At 40.3% G+C, this 22,152-nt stretch overlaps 1 protein-coding gene across 15 annotated transcripts in view; it reads left to right on the forward strand.

Annotated features, from left to right (window-relative positions):
• The window catches only part of LOC139044376 (serine/threonine-protein phosphatase 2A regulatory subunit B'' subunit beta-like), a 145,173-nt gene extending 124,774 nt beyond the window's left edge, over positions 1–20,399 (forward strand). For 5 of the 15 annotated variants that reach the window (XR_011501323.1, XR_011501320.1, XM_070503867.1 and 2 more), the window contains one exon: positions 19,775–20,399. Coding sequence is in view for 9 of the 15 variants with exons in the window: in XM_070503867.1 (XP_070359968.1) it covers positions 19,775–19,831 (57 nt within the window). In the remaining 6 variants the exon portion in view is untranslated. Of the gene's footprint in view, positions 1–1,996; positions 2,158–10,103; positions 16,893–19,774 lie in introns of all 15 variants that reach the window. The other 10 variants (XM_070503865.1, XM_070503864.1, XM_070503858.1 and 7 more) reach the window with 4 other exon arrangements.
• The last annotated feature ends 1,753 nt before the right edge of the window (positions 20,400–22,152 follow it).

Raw genomic sequence — 22,152 nt, forward strand, 5'->3', positions numbered from 1 at the left:
AAAGGAGCACGATTCATCATTTTAGTAACAATTATCTACTATCAACTTCACCCTAGTCAGCTCCATTTGGGCTTTGGCCTTTGACCTGGCAATCCATACAAGATGGAACAGCATTAAAACAATCAAAAGCAGACAAAGTTAAAAAAAATGAACTGCCATAATTTACTTCCATGTCTCATTACAAAATAAAGTCTCCATTTTAAAGTTAAATTTTACCCTTAGTCATCCAACCCTTAATCATTTATGGCAAAAAGATACTTGCTAACTTAAATTACTCTCTTTTCTGGTTCTGGTTTGATTTAAATTATGCTTAAAAGCCTCAAAACTTACTCATATTTCTCAGTGAGCACAAAGGAGAAATTTCATACTATATTTTCCAGGTATTAGAATCCTTGTTAATATGATGAACTGGAAATATTTGGAAGGGGTCAATGAAGAAACTAGAGTATTAAGATCTCTTCTCTCCTGTTTATGAAAAGATACTGCACAGCTTACTTTCTTAGCTTTGACAGTTTGCCTTCAAATCCAATGATTGTGCACTTGTCCTCTGTCCATAAGAAAATGGAGACCTGATCACAAAGCAAGGAAGAAATCCAGCAAGAGAAGGATTGATTAAAAGTGATAAGTTATTTATCAACTCTAAAATTCCTGAAGAAGCACAATCAGACTTCTTCTGTAGATTAGAAGCCACTTGCTTCTCCAAATCTCAGGGAAGATCTAGTGCTGAAGAAACGAGGCACAAAGTAAACAATATTCAGCGATGGCTATTGTCTAAGTAGAATAAAAAACTACTGGTGAATCGTAGTATTTAACACAACAATGTGTGTCTTTTTCCCCCTACATATAACACTTTGTAAATAGCTGTTTACAGTTTAGACCAATGACTGGTGCCTTACATACTCTTGAGAAGCCAGATTAAATTCAGCCCCTTCCAAGAGGTCTTCTCTGATGTTCCTCCAAACAGAAACAATCTCGCCCTCCTCGAACACATACACACCATATTTTTCTGTATCTTTCCACCTTGAGCTACATTCTACTAATTTTGGTCACTTCCACCTTATCCTAAGGTCACATGCAGAGTAATCAAAGGTCTCTCAAATCAATGACATTCCTGAAGCAAACAAAAACAGGCGATATCTTGAGCTTTTATATTATTCAATTCTTATTTAAATCAGGAATGAATACACAGCCAACAAGAGACTACCTTGAAAAGAGCAAATCACCAGTGACTACCTAATTTACAAATCCAGCTGCCTGTGTTCAAACTTCATCCCCCTTAACTCATGGATCATTCTCTTCTTTAGATCACCCCTCCTCCAGCTTCTGTCCTGTTTTAGCTCTCCTGCCAATCTGACCTATCACTGGTACCTGACTTCTGCCCACTTGAAGGTGCTCTCTAGACCTCACTCTTTCACAATGTGTATATCTTTACTGGAGTGGTCTCATTTAGCCCTACAGCTTAAACCCCCATCCATACTCCCAATATCATATCCTAAATCCACCACTCAGCATGGATCTCCGTCCTGATTTTCAAATTTTTATTCCCAACTGCCTGTTATCCAGATGGCCCAAATGAGCTGCAGAAAAAGCAGGAAAAGCATTATCAATATGCACCCACTTAGGCATGTTCCTTTTCCTGGCTTCCACCCCTCTTTTAGCTGCAGCACAATTTATATGGTTGCTCAAACTAATTTATCTTCAGAATCATCTTATCTCCGACTCTTCAATTTCCTTCACCCCTCACCATCTGCTTGGTCCCCGTCAAATTTATCTCCTGAGATGTCTCACACCTGTTTCTTCCTTTAAGCCCACTGCCCCAGTCCCCTTATCCTGTCTCATCTATTCCATCACGACAGTCTCACTACAGTCTTCCTACCTATAAGTTCTTCCCCTTCCAGACTACGATCTTCCAGCCTAGGGTAATCTTCCTGAATTATTAATCTGATCATGGTACAAGCTCATGTATAAGCCTCTCTTGACTCTCCGCATCCGACAGGGTGGACGCCAGATCCTTCGCCCGGCCTTGCCCGTCCAGCCTGGCTCTGACTGCTTTGCTAGTTTTATCCCGTGTCAACCTACCTATGGCTGCACCGAGAGACCTCATCTCCATCTTCTGAACTATTAGGATGTCACTCCCAGCTCCTGCCAACTAGCTAAGTGAATAAAGGGACTACAGGGAAAGGGTTGTTTTAGTCATTTAAACTCTCAAATAATCGCTTCTTGGCCTCTTGGCTAAGATCAAGTATAATCTCTTAAAGAAAAGTCTGGTTAAGAACTATTCCTGAATATCAAGTTATGATACTAAATTTACCTTTTTTGGTTGGTGTGCTGGTATTCATGAAAGAAAAATAGTCTTATCATGTCTATAAACACCCACTATAAATGGTCATCGCTGAAGGTTTCTCAATTTTTTCAGTCGCTTTTCCTCTAGGTATTTCTGGAACATTTGTCTTCGTTGATCACTTAGAAGAGACTTTGCTGATCCTAAGCAGGGGGGAAAATAGCATATAAAACATTCAAATAAAAAGTTATCCAAATGTCTAAAATACCATTATCTAACTTCAACAGCTGCTAAGCAATACTTTCAGTAACTTCGTATTGATTCCTTAGCACGCTAACCACACAAGTCATTTCAACCCCTGTTCTTTCAAAATTTCTCTCCCTTTTGCCTTCTCTTGTTCACAAATTAACTGCTTGCCATCCCCTAGGCATCCATTACTTCACTTTTAAATTAATTAACTTCTATGATCACCCACCTCCAAGCTGACCTCCAACAATTCTCACCTCCTGGTAGTCATGCCCTTGTGTTGTCCCCTCCACACAGAATAGGGCTGAGCTGTGTCACCAAGAAAAGTGTGGGAATGATGGAGTGTGGCTTCCAAGACTGTATCATTAAAGACAGTGCAGCTTGGCCCTGCTCTCTCTCAGATCACTTGCGCTGGGGAAGTCAGTGGCCATGTGGAGCCTTAAGGAGATTCAGGCAGCCCTGATGGGGATTTTTAGGCTGCTTAATTTTAAAACAGTTTATGATGAGGATTTTTAGGCTGGTTACTTTTAAAACTACAGATAAGAAGCAGGCTCCAAGGAGTGGAATTTGTTTGCCCTTTGATCAGAGGCAATTGCATTTGTAAAGGAAATCTTCATGCCTCCCTCTCTGGAATTTGTTTGCCCCTTGTTGGGAAAACATTTACATTTCTAAGGGAAACCTCTATCTGTGAAGATGCCTCCCTCTCTGAGCCAGGAGGAAGGGGGGATGGCCTTATCTTTGGAAACTGTCTGGCAACCTCATGTAACTGACCCCCCACCCCAAAATCCTCCTTTGTCTTTAGCCGAGGATAATATTTGAGCGGTGACTTCTGCCATTTACTCAATCCGGTTTGATTCTTATCTAAAAGTTGTGGGACCGCCAAATGGCCAGACCAAACGGGCACTAATAAAGAGATAACTCACACACCTATGCCTTAAATATTGGCCCCAACCCTCAGTTCGGGGCAGCGGCAGCAGCAGAAGCTCCGACTGCCCATGGGTCCTGTCCCCATGCTATTCCACACTATTCTCTAAATAAAAGAGCACTACTGCCAGATCTTGAGAGTCTAAGAAATCTTTCTTTCGACTCCTCGGCTCACCGACCCCGCGTCAGCCCTATGGAGACACCACATGACGAAGAACTAAGGCCTCCTGCCAAAAGCCAGCATCGACTTGCCAGTCATGTGAGTGAGTCATCTTGGAAACAGCTCCTCCAGCCTCAGTCAAGCTTCAGAGGCATCCCTGGATGACACCTTGACCTGTCAGATTCCTTATCTCCCACCTGTGATTCTCAACTCAGGTTTCTACTATGTATTTTCATGTTTATTTAAACTTGTTTGAAAAATGTGAGTGGCTACTATGTACCAGACATTTTTAGGAAGTAAGAATAAGAGAATTTCTGCCCCTGAAGGGCTCACAGTATCGTGGGGGAGATGAGCACAGTTTCAATTTGGTTTAGCATGGAATGAAGACTACGAGAATGCACAATCGAGAATCAGTATAAACCTGTCTGGGGAGGTCAGGAAAGGCTTGTCAGAAGAGAGAATACCCGAGAAGGTTTCTGAAGAATGAGAGTGCGTTTGCCCACTGGGTGAGGGTTTAAAATAATCCAGGGAGATGACTGCACAACTCAGTAAATTTACTAAACAAAAGGCATTTACTTAAATGGGTGAATTTTATGGTATGCAAATTCTACCTCAATAAAGTTGTTTAAAAGAAATAATCCAGGCAGAGAACAGAAGATGCGAAAGCTCAGATGATGAAGTGGTTAATCATCGATGAAACCCCTATATCCTCAACTTCCCTGAAGTTCCTCTTCCCTTCATCTCTTGATCTAACCGTAACCTGGCTCTCCCCTGAAGACAACGCTCCCCTAGTTGTCCTCTCAAGTGGTTGACTGTTTTCTTCTCCCACAAAGGTCATATCACTGGGCCTGAAGCGGGCCGGGGTGGGGGGTGGTCCCTCATTGCTGTTTCTCAATTATTTCTTCCTCTTCACTAAAACAGCCCAGCTTTATATTTCACATCATCAGACCATACTAGACAGCACCCTGACTTGCCATCTATAGATGGCAAGTTCTTCTCTCAGTATTTTACAACTTAGTAAATGGCCACTCCATTTTTTTAGTTGCTCAGGCCAAAACCCTTAGAACCATCCTGACTTTTCTTTATCAACCTACATCCACTCTATTAGGAAATCCTATTGGTTCAAACTTCAAAATGTAACCAGAATGAAACCACCCAGGGTTGCCGTTCCCACTGTGGTCAACCATGAGCTAAATTATTGCAGTTATCTCCCAGCTGGTCTTCTGGAGGCCATGCTGGTCACCCTACCATCCGTAAGTGATGCTTTAAAACATAAAGCAGATTATAAACACACTAATCCAATAATGGCTTCTCATGTCACTCAGAGTAAAGCTGGTCTCCCTGTAAAGAAGGCCCTTGGGCTGCATATTTCACTGGTCCTGGAAAATGACAAAATTGAAGCAGTGAACATTTAAACAACTTGAGACCTGATTTAGCTACAAAACTTCTATTTTAATGTCCCTTATCAATTAATCTTGTCAACACTTATCTTATTCAAACTCCAGAAGTCAGAACTTACAACACTCCACAAGCGAATGGAACTTTCACAGCCCTTACCTTAAATAGGAAGTATTTAGTCATAGAAAATATCAAGTTATTTAGAATGGTATTTCAAAACTCCATTCTTCTGGTAAGTTTTTTTTTTTTTTTTGATGTGGAAGATTGTCCCTGAGGTAACATCTGTTGCCAAAGCTTCCTCTATTTTGTTTGCTGGATGCTGCCACAGGCTTGAGGAGCAGTATGTAGGTCCACGCCCAGGATCCGAACCCACAAACCTCGGGCCGCAGAAGCAGAGTATGTGAACCTAACCACCACACCACCCAGCTGGCCCCTGGTCAAGGATTTTTTAACCTCAGGTATTAAACCAACTTTTTTCCCCTCTTCAAAGCAGTTAAAATTACAATAGCTCTTTACTTACTTTGCCTCACACTCATCTCTTCTGGAATAGGCTCTTGAGATGTCTCCTCTAATTCAAGATTTCTACCTTCCAAGGTTGGAAGGTTGACATCCGTCAAACCAGAGTGTCTTTTTCGTTCATATTTATCATATCTGTCTGCTTTCTGAGAGAGAAAACTCTCCTCAGCAATTTTAGTTCTAATCATCTCAATACTTAAATCCTTTCTCAGTTGACTGGCAAAATGTGATGCAGCCATCCTGCCAGGGAAAAGAAAGGTAGACAACTTATATAGATTTTCATATTATTTAAAAAATTAAGATTCCAGTTCACCTCCTGCCCCACCTCAGAGCATTCTGAAATAAAAAATTTTCAGTACAAAATGGAATAAATATACGACACTGCAGAGTGGGAAGAAAGTTATCAAAAGATAGTACGATCTATTTTGGGCTTCTACATAGGGCCTTGCTTGACAGATGAAGTGAAGCCCAGGAAGCTGTGGGCCATAACACAAACAAGAGGCTCTAGGCTCACCGCACAGCATTACAAAGTGACAAGAGTGAAGGAAAGGAGAGAATAGGGAAAGTAAGTGAAGGACAGTATACAGAATCGTTTCCTAACCTTTCCCTGTGATGAAGGCAGGCAGCCTGGCATTTTTTCTCAAGCCAAAAAACAAAACAAACCAAACACACGAGATGCCTATTAGACAGACAGGGATGATAAGCAGGCAGTTGGATATACAAGATTGAGCAAAAGATGGGATTTTAGAAGAACTACCATGGTGATACAGAAGGATAACCATAGTTTGCCATTTGAGGGCATAATGAAATTATTTTCGGCCATGTGAAAAATCATATTGTTTACCTGGCCCATACTCTTTTCTTAGAAAGATTCTTGAGAACGTGTTCAAGCAAAACAAGGGAGAAGGACAAGAAACAGGATGCCATGTGTTCCAGGAAATCCTTCATTCAAATGAGGAAAAGAATAAAGGAAAGTGGAAAGTCTAAGGGAGTCACCTATGCAGCTGGTATAGAAAAGAACCAAGCCCAATGGGAGAAAGATGACTGATTCTCCACAAGTGTTGCTGGCTCAAAAGAAAAAAAAAAGAAAGAAAAAGGGGAAGGTCTGCAATAGGAAGATAGAAAAGTTCTAAGCACACTATACTCTTCAACAACAAGAATAACTGAGACAGTCCACTAGAAAACTCCAGATAAAAGAAAAATCTGCACAAGAAATGCAACCCATTAAAATGTTACATGATTTTAAGCAATCAACAGAGTATATAAAAAATGAGAATTCTTCTGACCTGGATGCTAATAACATTCTCCTGTAAGAGCCCAGGGGAAGTGACAAAGGACTCTACTTTTCAGTAAGCATGCTCCTCTACTATTTGACTTGCCACCTCCTGCAAGTATTAATGTGCTAAATGTTAAACAATAAACCATTAGTTATTTTAAAATACTGCATAGGACTATGCTCCACAAAGAGAGACAGGGTGTGTGCAAAAGCTCGAGTTAATAGTAAAGGCGTGTTTAATTGTCACCTAAACCAGCACAGGTGGTTAGTGTCATCGCTGTTACACAGGTGAGGGAGAGAACTGCCAACAGGCGCTGGAGCTGGGATCTCAAGCCCCGCAGCCTGGCTCTTCACATACAGGACATCTAAGTTCCCCTCTTGGCTGAGTGGAGTTTCTTCCAGCTTGAAAGTCTAGAATGCCTTCGTCTTGCTTGCCTAGAGGTTCCCAACCAGGGCGGGTTTAGTTGTCGCTGGCTCTGGGAGCAGCTACTGGAATTGAAGGTCGGGGCCAAGGATGCTAAGCATCGTCCCGCCCCAGAGGCCAATCACGGCCCAGTGGTGAAACGCTGACTGCTGCATAGATTATGGCAACAAATACTTACTCTTCTGGAGGACGGAGCCATCGGCTGCGGGAAGGACAGGTAAGTGGTCCTAGAGGAGCCTCCCCCAAGCGGCGTCCAGCTCGCCACTGCCCACCTCAGACCCTTCCAGACCTTCTAGGAGGAGGCGAGCCAGCGCCCTTCCTCCAGCTCCCAGCACTCACCTTCCTCAGGCAGCCTGTCGCGTGAAACCTCAGTCAAACCAAAAGGAAAGGAACGCTCCCTGTCTGGAGAGCCGCCGCCGCCGCCTCGGAGCAGTGCCGCCTACACCTGAGCCGCCCTGAATCCGAACTTCCCACACCCAGCCTCTGATTGGAGGGCCTTTGAGCAACCCCTGCGGGAAAGGGGCCCGCCCCTTCTCTCCCACGAGGCTTGCGATTGGTTCTCTCCCTGTGCTATTCGAACTGATTGAAAGGTGAACGCACGGTTCAAAGGATGGGCGGGTACGACGGGATTATGCCTGAGGGGCGGGGCCGGGGCGCAGGTGAGGCGTTAGGGTCCCTAATCCGACCGGAGCTCCAGGGCCCCAGCATCCGAGGAAAAATGAAAGCGCTCCTCGGAGCAGAAGGGATTCACTGTTTGCAGGGCTTTTTAACGTCCTTATTTAGTCACACAAATACAGCTCAGCTTATTGGAACGTTTTCTTCACTTAATATTTTTTAAAAAGGGTTTACTACCGCAGATTTCTCCTTACATCGCTTAGCGTTACTTTCCAACATCGCCAGGCTTTTTTTTTCCCATCCGCTTTTTATTGAGGTAAAATTTAAATACCGTGGAAAAGATTGATCTTTTAGTGTGTGATTTGATGAGTTTTGCTAAACGTAAACAGCTGTGTAAGCACCACCCAATCGGGATACAGAGTATTTCCATCACTGAGAGTTCCCTCATCCCCTTTCCAGGCGCCCACTGTTAGGCAGCCAACCTCTGCTCTGATTTCCATCACCACACACATAAAGGGGGTAGGTCCTCTCCCAGGTGGGCCTTCTTTCTCTAACCATGCTTTCCAGATCCATCCCTACTGTTGCGTGATCAGGAGTTGGATTTTATTGCTGAAAAGTATTCCATCGAATACTTTGTCTACCCATTCACCCATTGCTGGACATCTGGATTGTTTCCGTTTTTAGCGATTATGAATAAAGTTGTGTGGAAATTAATAAATAGAAACTTCATTAAATTGGAGTCTTGGGGCCCAAAGGCGGAGCTCTCACACCCTACCTTCTAGCAGAGCCCAACAGGAAGAAGACAGACTTCTTCTTGACCAAGAAGCTCAGCCAATGAGAGACTATCACAACTCAGCTAGTGAAACGCTGCTATACCTCTGGACTCCATGTTTACAATGGCCGTCCCAACTTGCTCTTCCTCCCAGAATAGAGTTTCTCCTCCATGCTGCTAGCGACTTGCACCTGGCTCGAGATGGTTTCAGACTTTGAACTGCAATTCTTTCCTGGTCCCCCATAAACCCATTTTTGCTGGAGAAATAACTGACTGTCTGTTTAAGGTCAACAGTTGCTATAAACATTCTTGTACAAGTCTTTTTTGTGGGCATGTTTTATTTCTCTTGGGGAAATATAGATGTGGTATTTCTGGGTCATTCTGGGTATGCTTAACTTTATAAGAAATTGCCAAGCAGTTTTCCAAAAGAAAGCTGGCACATTGTTAGGAACAGAGAGGGTCATGGTGCAATGATAAAACATTCTATTCGCCAAGCTAGAGCAATTTTAAACATGTATGGAGCTAATAAAATAGGCTCACTATTGATGAAGCAAAAATCTACAGAACTACAGAGAAAAAATGATGAATCCGCCGTTATCGTGAGTGATTCAACACACCTCTCTCAGCACTGATTGACCAAACAGACACAATTCAGCAACGATATAAAGAAGATCTCAACAAAAGAATTAACCAACTTGACCGAATGGACATTCAATAATCAGAGAACACATATTTTCCTTGAGCACGTATGGAGGAGTTACAAATGATCACACACTAGGCCATGAAGAAAACTTCAACAAACTGCATAGACTCAAGAAAGTTAGAAATTAAAAGCGAAAAATAAATTTAAAATCCCTGTGTAGTAACTTCTGGGTTTAAGATGAAACTTATGATGGAAAATGTAAATGTCTAAAACCAAAAGATAATGAAGAAGCAAATCAAGACTAGTGGGATTAGGTGCTTTGAAAGGAATTTTGAAAGAAATTTTAAATGCTTATATTAGAAAAGAAGAAAATCTTAAAATTAATATGTGTCCCTCTTAAGAAATTAGAAAAATAATAACTGAGTAAAGTCAAAGAAAATAGAAAGATAGTAAAAGAAAGTACACAAACCAGTGAAATAGAAAGTAAAGATACAATAAGAAAATCGACAAAGTTAAAACTTCATTCTTTGAAAAAATTAAAATAGATAAAACTCTAGCAAGATTGATCAAAAAAAGAAGACAAACAGTATCATGAATGAGAATACACAAAGGGGACTATATGCGTTACTTATTCCTTTGTAGCAGATTACCCCAAAATGTGCAGCATAAAACAACCACCATTTTATTTGCTCTTGATTCAGTGGGTCAGGAATTTGGGCAGACCTCAGTGGAACAAGTCATCTGTGTTTCATGTCTGTGTTCTCAGCTGGGTTGGCTCAAAGGGCCAGGCACTGGCTGGGATGGGTATTGATCCCCTTTCTAATTCTCTCTTCTCATTCTCCCACTAGAGTGAGAGAATCCACGGCCGTCTCGCTCATCTTTGTGGACCCAGTTGCTGACTATCAAGTGGGGCCATTCTCTCCCTTTGGTTAGGCTTTCCTTCCCCAGCAGATTCTCCATTTGGTCTCTCTTGGACTTCTTTGCCTGGTAGCTGGGTTCCTTCTTGGCATATGTGGAAAGCCTCATAAGACCTCGATTTGGAAGTTCCATATTGGCAGAGGAGAAAAACAAGAGCTGGAGGTAAAGGAACTTGCCCACCTTCTGAAGGAAAGTAGACTGTGAAGAGGGCACTGAGTCTGTGTGCTTGCCTGTGCCATCTTGCACTCTCTCTTATTCAGGATGATGTGTAGTTTTACATGAAGTTTAGATCTCAGGAGTAAATATATAGTGTAGTGTGCACTGATAGAGATTACATACAGGAACTTTGATGGAATTTAGCAGGGTGCTGGAATATATCTTTAAAGTGGTTTTACTGTACCAGAGGACATGATTTTTTTTGCGACTCTGATAAAGAAATATTTTGAATGATTTCTTCTTTTGAAAGACGGCGTGCTCATTACCATTGCCTTGTCACTCTTGCTAATTTTTGTTAGTGTTTCCTTCTAGTCGTTTCTCAAGTATTTCTTTTTGGCTAAATTATTTGTTTATCTATATAAAGCTAAGGGGGTTTGTTTTTCGGTGTGGATTTTTTAGCAGCTCTTCCTAATATGGGAAGGAATTTAATAGTGAATTTTTAAAGTAAAGGCCTAGTGCCCATAGGCACATTTTAATGTGTGAATTCTTTATTAAGTATGTCTTATAAATGTTGATGAGGCAGTGTGTTAAAATAGTCATTTATTTTTAACTAACCTAATTTTTGTTAGAAAAGGATTGCATCATTAAAAAAATTAAAATAAAAAAGCTTAAAATGAAAATAACAAAGTCTCCCTCCTCTTCCCAGTTTTCTCCTCTTCTCCCTAGGCCCTAACTCATTTCCCAGAAATCACCTCTGTTAATAGTTTTTAGTTTAGTTTTATATCATATTTCTTCAAGTTTTATCAAGTTTATACAGAATCTATTGATATTCCACTCTGAGGGACTAAGAATTTATCATGATTTAACTCCCCTTCCACCTCTGGATTATATTGTTTATATTTTTATTTTCTAGTCATTGCCTTATTTACTCTAAATAGCATATATAAATGTTTAATTCTTGATTTATCAAATTTACTATGGATTCAGTATCCACAATGAAAGGCAAGAACACTACCCTTCTACTCCTCTTCTCTCTAGTTACCTCCCTATTGTTCTCAGTTATGTTAATATTGTCTGAAAAATACTGTGTGATCTTAATTCATGTTTCCCCTTTTCCATTTTTCCATTCAAGCAGTAACATGCTGTGAATTTTATTGCCTCAGGAGAGGCACAGGGCAGGGAGGAGGGCAGAGTTAGCCAGTCAAATGTTTGCCTGTTTTACTTGTCCACACACCTGAGCTCAGCGAGGAGCACACGACGTTCAGGAGGACGCAGGGGCCCTGGAGGAGCAGGGGCAGGAGAGGCTCCCCCGTCGGAGGTCCGCGAGGGCCGGAGCGGTGCTGAGAAGCTACGTGGGAAACAAACACTGCTCCATGGTGGAGCCCTAGGAGGGGCAAACCTCAGAAAAGGTAGTGGTGTCAGCTATTTGGGGAAAGCAGGACCCTAGCACAGGGTTCCAACCTCAGCTGAGACTCCCATGCCGCGCGTGGAGCCCCAAAGGAGCAGAGATCTGCTGCGCTGCAAAGAGTCATTCATGGAGGCTCCCGGTTACCCGGGTGTGCAGATCACTGAAGCCTGGGGGGCGCCCTTCTCTCTGAATATTTGGCAACTGCATACCTTGGTGGGACCCCAGGAGGGCAGAGAAAGCCCAGGAATGTCTGTGGTTACATTTCCCATCAAGCAGGTCTTATGAGAGAGGTAGAGGGAGAAAGAGAATATTTCCCAGAGGTGGAAATTAAACTGAAATGTAGAAAATAAAGTGATATTTCTTATACACTTGAATTTGTTGGCTGAGATACCCTGCCACGTAATCTTTAAATTGCCAAGATTTATGAGATTTACTTGCTGTTCTGTAATATAATTATTAAATCTTCTGTGCTTTTGACATTGTTTGACACCCAAAAGTGAAAACCAATACACGGCATGTACAATATTAAGATTACATAAGTATTGTTCACCGCAAACCAAACATTGCGATTGAACTAATTTAGAAGGAAACTGAAGGCTACGACATTAAAAGTTTGCTGCTTAAATTTTTCTTTTATTTTTTCTGGTTGTACTTAGTTGCCACCATTATGTACAATCTGATGTCTTGGTTTCCCATTTTTGGCCTGAAGAACTTCAAGTAATTGTTTTCTCGTGGGGACACTGAATGGTAACTTTTTAATTTCCAGATGTCTTCATTTTATCCTGATGCTTAATTAACAATAAGGCTAAATTCAAAAAGTCTTTCCCTAGACCTTTGAAGACATTACTGCACTTTCTTCTATTTTCTTACTTTTGTCTACTTGCTCTAAAATAGATCGAGAGAGGTGAACTGAAGGCTCCATCTCTAGTGGGTTTCTATTTCTCCTTGCATCTCCTACAGTTGTTGCTTGATCGATATTGATGCTATGTTATTTGGTGCAGAGATTTTATACCTTCATTGCAAATTCCCCCTTTAATATTATAAAGTATCTTGTTTTAATGCTTTTTTGGGTCTAAATTCTGACATTACTACAAGTCTGGCTTTGGTTTTTCTCTCAGGCCCAAATACTCTCACGAGGAAGCATCTTGAGGGAACTCCACTGATGGTTGCTCCACAGCCAGCTCCTCCCTTTGAATCCGCTGATGCTGAGCCTAGAGCTTATCTGAGGCTTCCTAGAAAGAACCTGGCTTGGCTTTGGTGTCCTGAGATGCAATTTCTTCTCTTTTGATTTTTACAGGAAATTTCAACCCATTTGCTTTCTATTTTCCAGGTAGTCCTCAAAATTTCTGGCACACTGACGAGACTGTAATCGTTTTCTACAGATATAGTTCTGTGATTTTGAAAAGTGTCTGTGTTGGAATTTCAGTGGGAGATGAGAGAGTGGGGATTAATCATGTGTCACAGCGTACATCTTGACCTGGAATCTTTCCTGCAAGAGATTCTCAATTGTAAGCTCCACATTTATAGAAATAAAACATTGTTCAGTGCCCATCCACTTTCTTCTTCCCTCTCTTCCTCTTCAACATGTATTGCATGTGCACACAAAATCATTTCATTTAACACGTGAATACTTTTCCTTAAGATTCACTAAAACTCTCAGTGCTTGAGTTCTCTTTCCTTCCCATGCTGAAAATGTAAAATACTGGAGAGATCTGTCTGAACAACGTATCTCTAGTGAGCATTCAGAAATTTCACATGGTTTCCTTTGCTGTGCAGAAGCTTTTTAGTCTGATGTAGTCCCACTTGTTCATTTTTTCTTTAGTTTCCCTTGCCCGGACAGACGTGTGACTTGAAAATATGCTGCTAGGACCGACGTCAAAGATCGTACTGCCTATGTTTTCTTCCAGGAGTTTCATGGTTTCAGGTCTTACATTCAAGCCTTTAATCCATTTTGAGTTGATTTTTGCGCATGGTGTAAGGGAATGATCTTTCATTCTTTTGCATGTGGCTGTCCAGTTTTCCCAACACCATTTATTGAAGAGACTCTCTTTTCTCCATGGTATGCTCTTGGCTCCCTTGTCGAATATTAGCTGTCCATAAATGTGTGGGCTTATTTCTGGGCTCTCGATTCTGTTCCCTTGATGTGTGTGTCTGTTTTTGTGCCAGTACCATGCTGTTTTGGTTACTGTAGCTTTGTAGTATATTTTGAAATCAGGAAGTGTGATACCTCCAGCTTTGTTCTTTTTTCTCAGGTGTTCTTTGGCTATTCAGGGTCTTTTGTTGTTCCATGTAAATTTTAGGATTCTTTGTTCTATTTCTTTGAAAAATTTTGTTGGAACTTTGATAGGGATTGCATTGAATCTACAGATTGCTTTAAGGAGTATGGACATTTTAATGATGTTGATTCTTCAAATCCAAGAGCATGGAATATCTTTCCATTTCTATGTGTCTTCTTTGGGTTCTTTCATCAATGTTTTATAGTTTTCGGTGTACAGATCTTTCACCTCTTTGGTTAAGTTTATTCCTAGGTATTTTATTCTTTTGATTGCAATTGTAAGTGGGATTGCATTCTTAATTTCTCTTTCTTCTGCTTCATTGTTAGTATGTACAAACGCAACTAATTTTTGTACATTGATTTTGTTTCCTGCGACTTGACTGTATTCCTTTATTGAGAAGATATTTGCAAACCATATACCAGATAAGGGGCTGGTATCCAAAATATACAAAGAACTCATACAGCTCAACAAGAAAACCAACAATCCAATTAAAAAATGGGCAAAAGATCTGAACAGAGATTTCTCTAAAGAAGATACACAGATGACAAACAGGCATATGAAAATGTTCTCAACATCATTAGTTATCAGGGACATGCAAATCAAAATTACAATGAGGTATCACCTCCCTCTGGTCAGAATGGCTATAATTAACAAGACAGGAAACAACAAATGTTGGAGAGTATGTGGAGAGAAGGGAACCCTTGTACACTGCTGGTGGGAGTGCAAACTGGTGCAGCCACTATGGAAAGCAGTATGGAGTATCCTCAGAAAATTAAGAATAGATCTACCATATGATCCAGCTATTCTGCTGCAGGGTATTTATCCAAAGAACTTGAAAATACAAAAGCATAAAGATGCATGCACCCCTATGTTCATTGCAGCATTATACACAATAGCCAAGACTTGGGAGCAACCTAGGTGCCCATCAAGGGATGAATGGATAAACAAGATGTGGTATTTATACACAATGGAATACTACTCAGCCATAAGAAATGATGAAACATGGCCATTTCTGACAACATGGATGGTCCTTGAGGGTATTCTGCTGAGTGAAATTAGTCAGAGCGAGAAAGTCAAATACCATATGACCTCACTCATAAGTAGAAGATAAAAGCAATGACAAACAAACACATAGCAATGGAGATTGGATTGGTGGTTGCCATAGGGAAAGGAGGGGAGGGCAAAAGGGGTGATTAGGCTGACATGTGAGGTGATGGACTATAATTAATTTTGGGGTGGTGAACAGGATGTAATCTACACAGAATTCGAAATATATTATGATGTACATCCAAAAGCTATATAATGTTATAATCCAATGTTACTGCAATTAAAATATAAATAAATAAATAAATTTCAGAGTGTATATATATATATATATATATTTTTTTTTTAGGCAGATTAGCCCTGAGCCAATCCCCCTCTTTTTGCTGAGGAAGACTGGCCCTAAGCTAACATTCATGCCCATCTTCCTCTACTTTATATGTGGGATGCCTCCCGCAGCATGGCTTGCCAAGTGGTGCCTTGTCTGGACCCGGGATCCGAACAGGTGAACCCTGGGCCGCTGAAGTGGAGGGTGCAAACTTAACCACTGTGCCACTGGGTATATTTTAAGAGACATTGCTGTTATGTAGCCATTAGAGAGTGGCATAATTCTGAGGGGAATCACAGCAATTTGTGGTCAGAATACAGAGTAGTATACAGAATACATTATAGTAATAAAAAATATATCAATAAGTTCAAAGTTTTGAATAAATTGCTTGCATGTAACTTTATCCTTATACTTTCTACACATCACCAGGTTCAAGGCATTTTACAGCTAGTGGGTTATAATATTTGCAATAAGTCAGTTTTGTCTTTATATGATAAATACACAAGCAGAGAGTTATATGTTCAATTTAACTATAAAGACATGTGATGTTACTATCTGCCTGATCTTAAATCCTCCTTTTGGAAGATAAATATTTTTTTATTTAATAGAAACATTAGTTCATCTACTTTGTTAGCCCCATCAGCATCTGTATTATCACTTTTCCTTTTGGAAATCGAATGGCTTGAGCCCTTCTCTAAAGGAACCACTTAGCATTGTGCAGACTCACCATGTGGTGCACCTGAAAGCCCAAAACCCATCATCATACAGACTTGTATTGGGCATGTCCAAAAATTTAGACAGACAGCTATCTTGTAGGTGGCAACAGGAAATAAAAGAGCTGCAAGACAGTCATAGTAAAAGGATGCTGGAAACGTTCTAGATCTTGATCTGGGTGATGGTTACACAGGTATATACATATGTAAAAATTCATCAAGATATATATTTAAGATTTGTGCATTTTACTATATGTCTGTTATTCCACAATAAAAAACAATTTGTGAATATAAATGAGAACCAATTTATATAAGCCTCTAAACTTTGCCCAATTATTGAATATAGCAACAGAAATTTTCAGAGGAGTACTAAGTATTAGAAATTTCCCTAAACGGTATGAAACTATTTTATGGTAGTTATTTTAGTTTCCTGCAATAAATTTAAAACATTCTAAAATTTTCAACTTAAGTTAAAACTGTACCATCAACCGCACAACAGTACAATGGATGGATAATCATGGGTATGATCACATTTTGGAACACTGTGCAGCAATGACAAGTAAGGAAGCACAGCGGCACTCATAAACATGGATAAACCTCACAAGTGCAAGGTTGGGTGAAAGAAACAAGTCACAAAGAAACTATCAAAGGTAGTCAAAAGGAGCTATATCGTTATGCATGCTTACACAGGTGGCAAACCTAAAGAGATGCCAGAGAATGATGAAAAAAGCCAGTCGTTACCCCTCAAGGGAGGGAGGAGGATGCTGATATAGGAAAGAACCACAGATGGCGCTAAGGTACTGGCATCGTTCTGCTATGTTTCTTCACCTGGGGGGTGGTTACACACGGGTTTACTTTAGGATTGCTCTTTAAGTATAAAAGAGCCATACTAACAAGTAAAAATCCAATAATCAGCTATTTCATGGTCCAGAAAGCCCAGGGGTTTACCCTTTGGGAAACTGAAAGTAGTTGCAGGTAGCCGGCATTATGTGTAGAGTTGCCAGATTTAGCAAATAAAAATAAGAAATTACAGCAAATAAAAACACTGGATGCTCAGTTACATGTGAACTCTGATAAACAATGAATAATCTTTTAGATAAGCATACCCCATGTAATATCTGGTCCCATGCAATATCTGGGACATACACGTACTGAAAAATAATGCGCTGTTTATCTGAAATTCACACATTACTGAGCATCCTGTATTTTATCTGGCAACCGTAAATATGTGGCAAGCTGCACAGGCAGAAGCAGTTCTCGGTGGCCCGGTGAGGGGAGTACTCAAAGGAGGGCCAAGGAAAGGGAAGAGAAAGAAGAAGAAAAGTCTTAAATTAGCCTGACCCTAAGCTATTTGAACAATAGAGTAAGTGAATTAGCTGAGTTCATCCATTATTGCAATAGTTCAGGAGTAATGAATTCACACAATGTATCAAATAATTTCTATCAACAAAAAGCAGTATCAGCAAATGTTTAAAAGAGCCATCAGTGTTTCTCCTAAAAATTGTGTCTCTCTCACTACATCAGCCTCTCTTCTGATCACTTGGGATGAAAATATTGTGAAAGATAGCCTTGAGGATGCTCATTCTGTGACTAAGTTTTCTTAATCTGTAGACAGTGATTAGGAGTCAGGTTGCAATGTAGGTTGTTTCATCTTGTTTTTATTCTACAAATATTATCTGACCACCTATCATGTTCCAGGAACCCGTCTTAGACCCAAAGGACAGATAATGAGTGACACAAACATAGTCCCTTCCTGTGGAGCTCAGAGTCTAGGCCCTAGTGGACTATAAAATAGATAGATAGATAGATAGAAAGATAGATAGATAGATAGACAGACAGATAATTACATGCCCTTGGGAAAACATTATCTAGCAATAGTGGATATTTGCTCTTTGCTGCCCAGCATCCCTCTTTCTTTTGGGAAACCATCCAGACTCCATTTTATGTTAATTTGTTTGCCTGGAATTGATCCACAAGCCCGTTGCCACGATTGATGATGTTTGATTCAAAGATTGGTATACAATCCAATTAGAACTGATGAACCCTTGAGAGCCAGTAAGTAGAGGCTTCTGGAAAAGGGAAGCATTCCCCCCTGCCTTTGGTAATGGATAGGGGAGCTATCCAGATGATCAGGGCCATCAGGTACACACCCCTAGAGGACACCATTCACATACGCAAAAGATGAAGTCATGACCCAGGAAAAGCATCCTGGTGACATTGCAGAGCCGTGATTCAAGATGAACTGAAACTCCCCCCAGATTTTTCAGTTACATTAAGCCAACAAATCCACCCACTTCTTAGAGCAGGTTGAGTTTCCGTTTTCCGTCATTTGCAGCATAGAGTCCTAACTGATGCAATAAAAGTCTAAGAGGAAAGAAAAGGTTTCTTGCCTGTTCCCAACCTCCAGTTTCATGCCCCGGAGGTAATCACTGTGATGCTGCGTTCAGACATTTGGGTGCACACGTATGTATAACGCATGCCTTTCATGCAAATCGAATTGTATTGTATACATGGTTCCACCACTTGCTCATTCTAAACTTATGTTGTATTGTGGAGATCTTCATTTGTTGATACAGACTATTCGGCAATTGGATGTATCATCATCAATTTGATCTGTCTTCCACTGGTGAAAATTTATTTTCTCTTCAATTTTTTACTATGATAAACAATACCTTTATACATATATCTGTGTGCATTCATGCAATTATATCCAAAGGGAAAAAACCCTAGAAATGGAATTGGTCTTTCAAAGGGAATGTAAAAAATGTTGCCTTCCAGAATGATTATACCAATACAGTCTTCTCAAAAACACATGAGAATGTTTCTTCTCCACCATTAGTAACACTGTGTTTTGCCAAATATAAGAAATTTTGCCAATATGATAGTGAAAAGCAGTATTGTTTTCTCAATTTGCATTTGTTTGATGAGTGTATACACACACATAGACACACATGGAGAGAGATTCATATATATTTAGGCTATATATTTTATAAATTCATTAGCTATTTTTCTATAAATTCCCCATTCATATCCTCCACAGATTTTTCTCTTGGGTCATTTATCTTGTCCTTATTGATTTGTCTTTACATATCAGGAAAATAGACCCTTTTCTCATACATGTTCCTTTTTTTTTTAAGTATGCTTTTCCTTTTTTTTTGGTGAGCAAGAGTGGCCCTAAGCTAACACCTGTTACCAATTTTCCTGTATTTTTTTTCTCCCCAAAGCCCCAGTACGTAATTGTATATCCTAGTTCCAAGTCATTCTAGTTCTTCTATGTGGGATGCTACCGCAGCATGGCCTGGTGGGCAGTGTGTAGGTCCACACCCAGGATCCGAACCAGCAAACCCCAGGCTGCCAAAGATGAGCACATGAACTTAACCTCTCGGCCACAGGGCCCACACCCATACATGTTCTGAATATATTTTTCCAAGTTTGTTGTTCACCCTTCAGCATTGCTTTGTTTCTTTATCATTTTTTTAAGTATAACATTTCAAGTGTACAGAAAGCAGGAGAGAATTATATAATAGCACCTATATGTCCACCATCCAGTTTTAAAATGTTACCGTGATTTTGCAATATTTGCTTCACCTTTGTTTTTTAAAGAATAAAATGTTACAGGTACAGCTGAAGCTTCTCTTCCACTCTCACTGATGCCGTTCTTCTCCACGTCTCCCCACAGGTGACCACCACCTCGAAGGTGACGTGCATCATTTGTGGAGACCCTTTGTACACCTGAAAACCCCCTCACATGCACCAAAGGTTTAAATATTTTCCTGTGTCTTTTAGAAGAAAAAAAGACAGCAATAATGAATTGTCTGTGGACAGTTGTTCTCAAGTAAGCCTTCCCGGGATCTGCAAGCATCTTTCCAAGAGAGACCAGGTTCACATCGTTGCAACAGTGAGGCTCGCAAAGTTCCCGTGAGAAGCTGTTCACAAACTGTGCCACCTTCTGACTGATGTTGCTAATAAAGAACAGAGAAGAATCTGCCCGTCAAACTTGCCTCAAAGGAGGTCGTTGAGTTGCGATTGGATATATTATATATTATACAATAATTTATTTTGACCCTAGGAGAGGTTCATTTGAAAAAGGCCATAATACCTCTTTCTGCCCACTTTGGAGCAGATTTTAGCTGGGGTCAAAGCTCTAACGTCTGCCTCTATGAAAGGTTGCAGGCAGGGGGCCTGGGGCGTTCCTATCTGCTCGGGCACATGAAAAATGAAGACATTTCCTGAGGAGGCTGATGGAACCAATGTGCTCATGTCTGAACGTTTTTGCAGAAAGAATTAAAGGACGGTAAAAGAAACTTCTGAATACTCTCTAGTCTTTGGATATTCTGAAACTTCTACCTCATTGCTTATTTTTAAAAGAACCCAAATTGGGCTTGGCCTAAACAAGGGAGTCACCTGTGATTTTGACAACACCTTAAACAATACACTCCCATGGTTTTATACTTTTTCACAGATCTGTTTCTTTAAAAAATGTATATATATAATTTTTTAAAATTATAAAGTTTCTATAAATTGCACCAGACTGTGCATATCATTCTGCAATTCAGCATGGTTATTCACTATGACTTCAAAATTTATCCATGTGGATGCATATAGATTGAGATTATTCCTTTTAACTACCGAATAGTAGTCCCTTTTATGAATATATTTTTCTATTTTAAAATTAATAAACATTTAGATTATTCCTTTTTCCTTTAGTAAAAACAATGCTGCATTGACATATCTCCTTGTGCACGTGTCCAAGGATTTCCCTAGTGTGTCTGTCTACAAGGGAGGCTGTTGGTTTGTGAGTCCTGCACCCTCCTTACTGGCTATTGTAAAGTGTTCTTCAGCGTGGTTGTCTCCTAGAGTTCATACTTTTCCCTAGTAGTAAGTGAGGATTCCTCTTACCCACATCCTTTCTGTCTCTTGTGTGTATCCTCTGTGTTTGGGAGTTGTATGATTTTGATAGTAGTATAATTTATCAAACTATTGCCTTATGGCTCCTGGCCCGTGTGTGTGTGTGTGTGTGTGTGTGTGTGTGTGTGTGTGTGTGGTGTAGGGTGGTGTGCGTGTGTTTTGTCATGTTTAGAGGTTTTTGGTCACGTTTAGTTTTGGCAGTAAATGGTTACTGCAGCTTAACTTGCAAATATAGTTTTCAGGTTGTTCATTTTGTTTCACAACGATGACATTAAAAGAGAATAGTACTAATAGTCCAGAAATCTGGTAATCCTGCAGCAGGATTCTATCCAGACTGTGCAACACTTTGCCTGCCAGATATTAAGGGAGGCTAACGGTGAGGTTAAATTAAATTCAGAAACCTTCAATTGGGAAACCATGCTAAACACTGTATGTAGTAGCCAGACGTCTTCGTTGAAAGGCTTCTGCTCACTGCCCAGAGCCGGGTTGTCTAATGCAGCATTGATAACTGTATCAGGTCGAGGGCGAAGATTGATCTGGAGGGTTCAGTACTGATGCTCCTTTCTCCCTATCTTCCTTGTCCTACATCTTTTGAATAATGTTCACTTTCTCCTCATTATCAGGTCAAAGTTTCAGGAAAGTCCTAGATGTAACAAAGTTCAGGCTAAAAATTTTTGAAATGTTAAGCTTATGCAAGACATTAAACTTTGTCACGCCATCCCAGCCAAAAATAAACTAAAACTCCAAACCTGTTGCATAACCAGACGTGACATCTGCAGAGCCGGCCTGTAGAAATAAGCAATAAACTACACAGTGAACAAGGAACATAGCAGGTGTGGTCAATCAGGAAGAGCTTTTTGACACAAAATGATGATATTTTTACTTCTGGAACAATCAGAGGTATGTTCTTATTTTATGTGTTCAATCTTTTTTGTAAAACATATTATTTAATAACAGTATAAGATCTAATAATGGTTTATTGCACTATCTGTGGGGGTGAGGGTAGGGCTTACTTTCTTTCACCATCTAAATGTCCCTAAAAGAATCTTTACCTCAACACGTGCATTCCTCCAAATTATGTGTGAAATTTCCTTTGAAGAGAACTCAAATACTTCAGAAAAGTTTGGATCCTACATAAGCAAAGTCATT

Source organism: Equus asinus, unplaced genomic scaffold (assembly GCF_041296235.1).
Source record: "Equus asinus isolate D_3611 breed Donkey unplaced genomic scaffold, EquAss-T2T_v2 contig_803, whole genome shotgun sequence".
In the NCBI taxonomy this organism is placed as follows: Eukaryota; Metazoa; Chordata; class Mammalia; order Perissodactyla; family Equidae; genus Equus; species Equus asinus.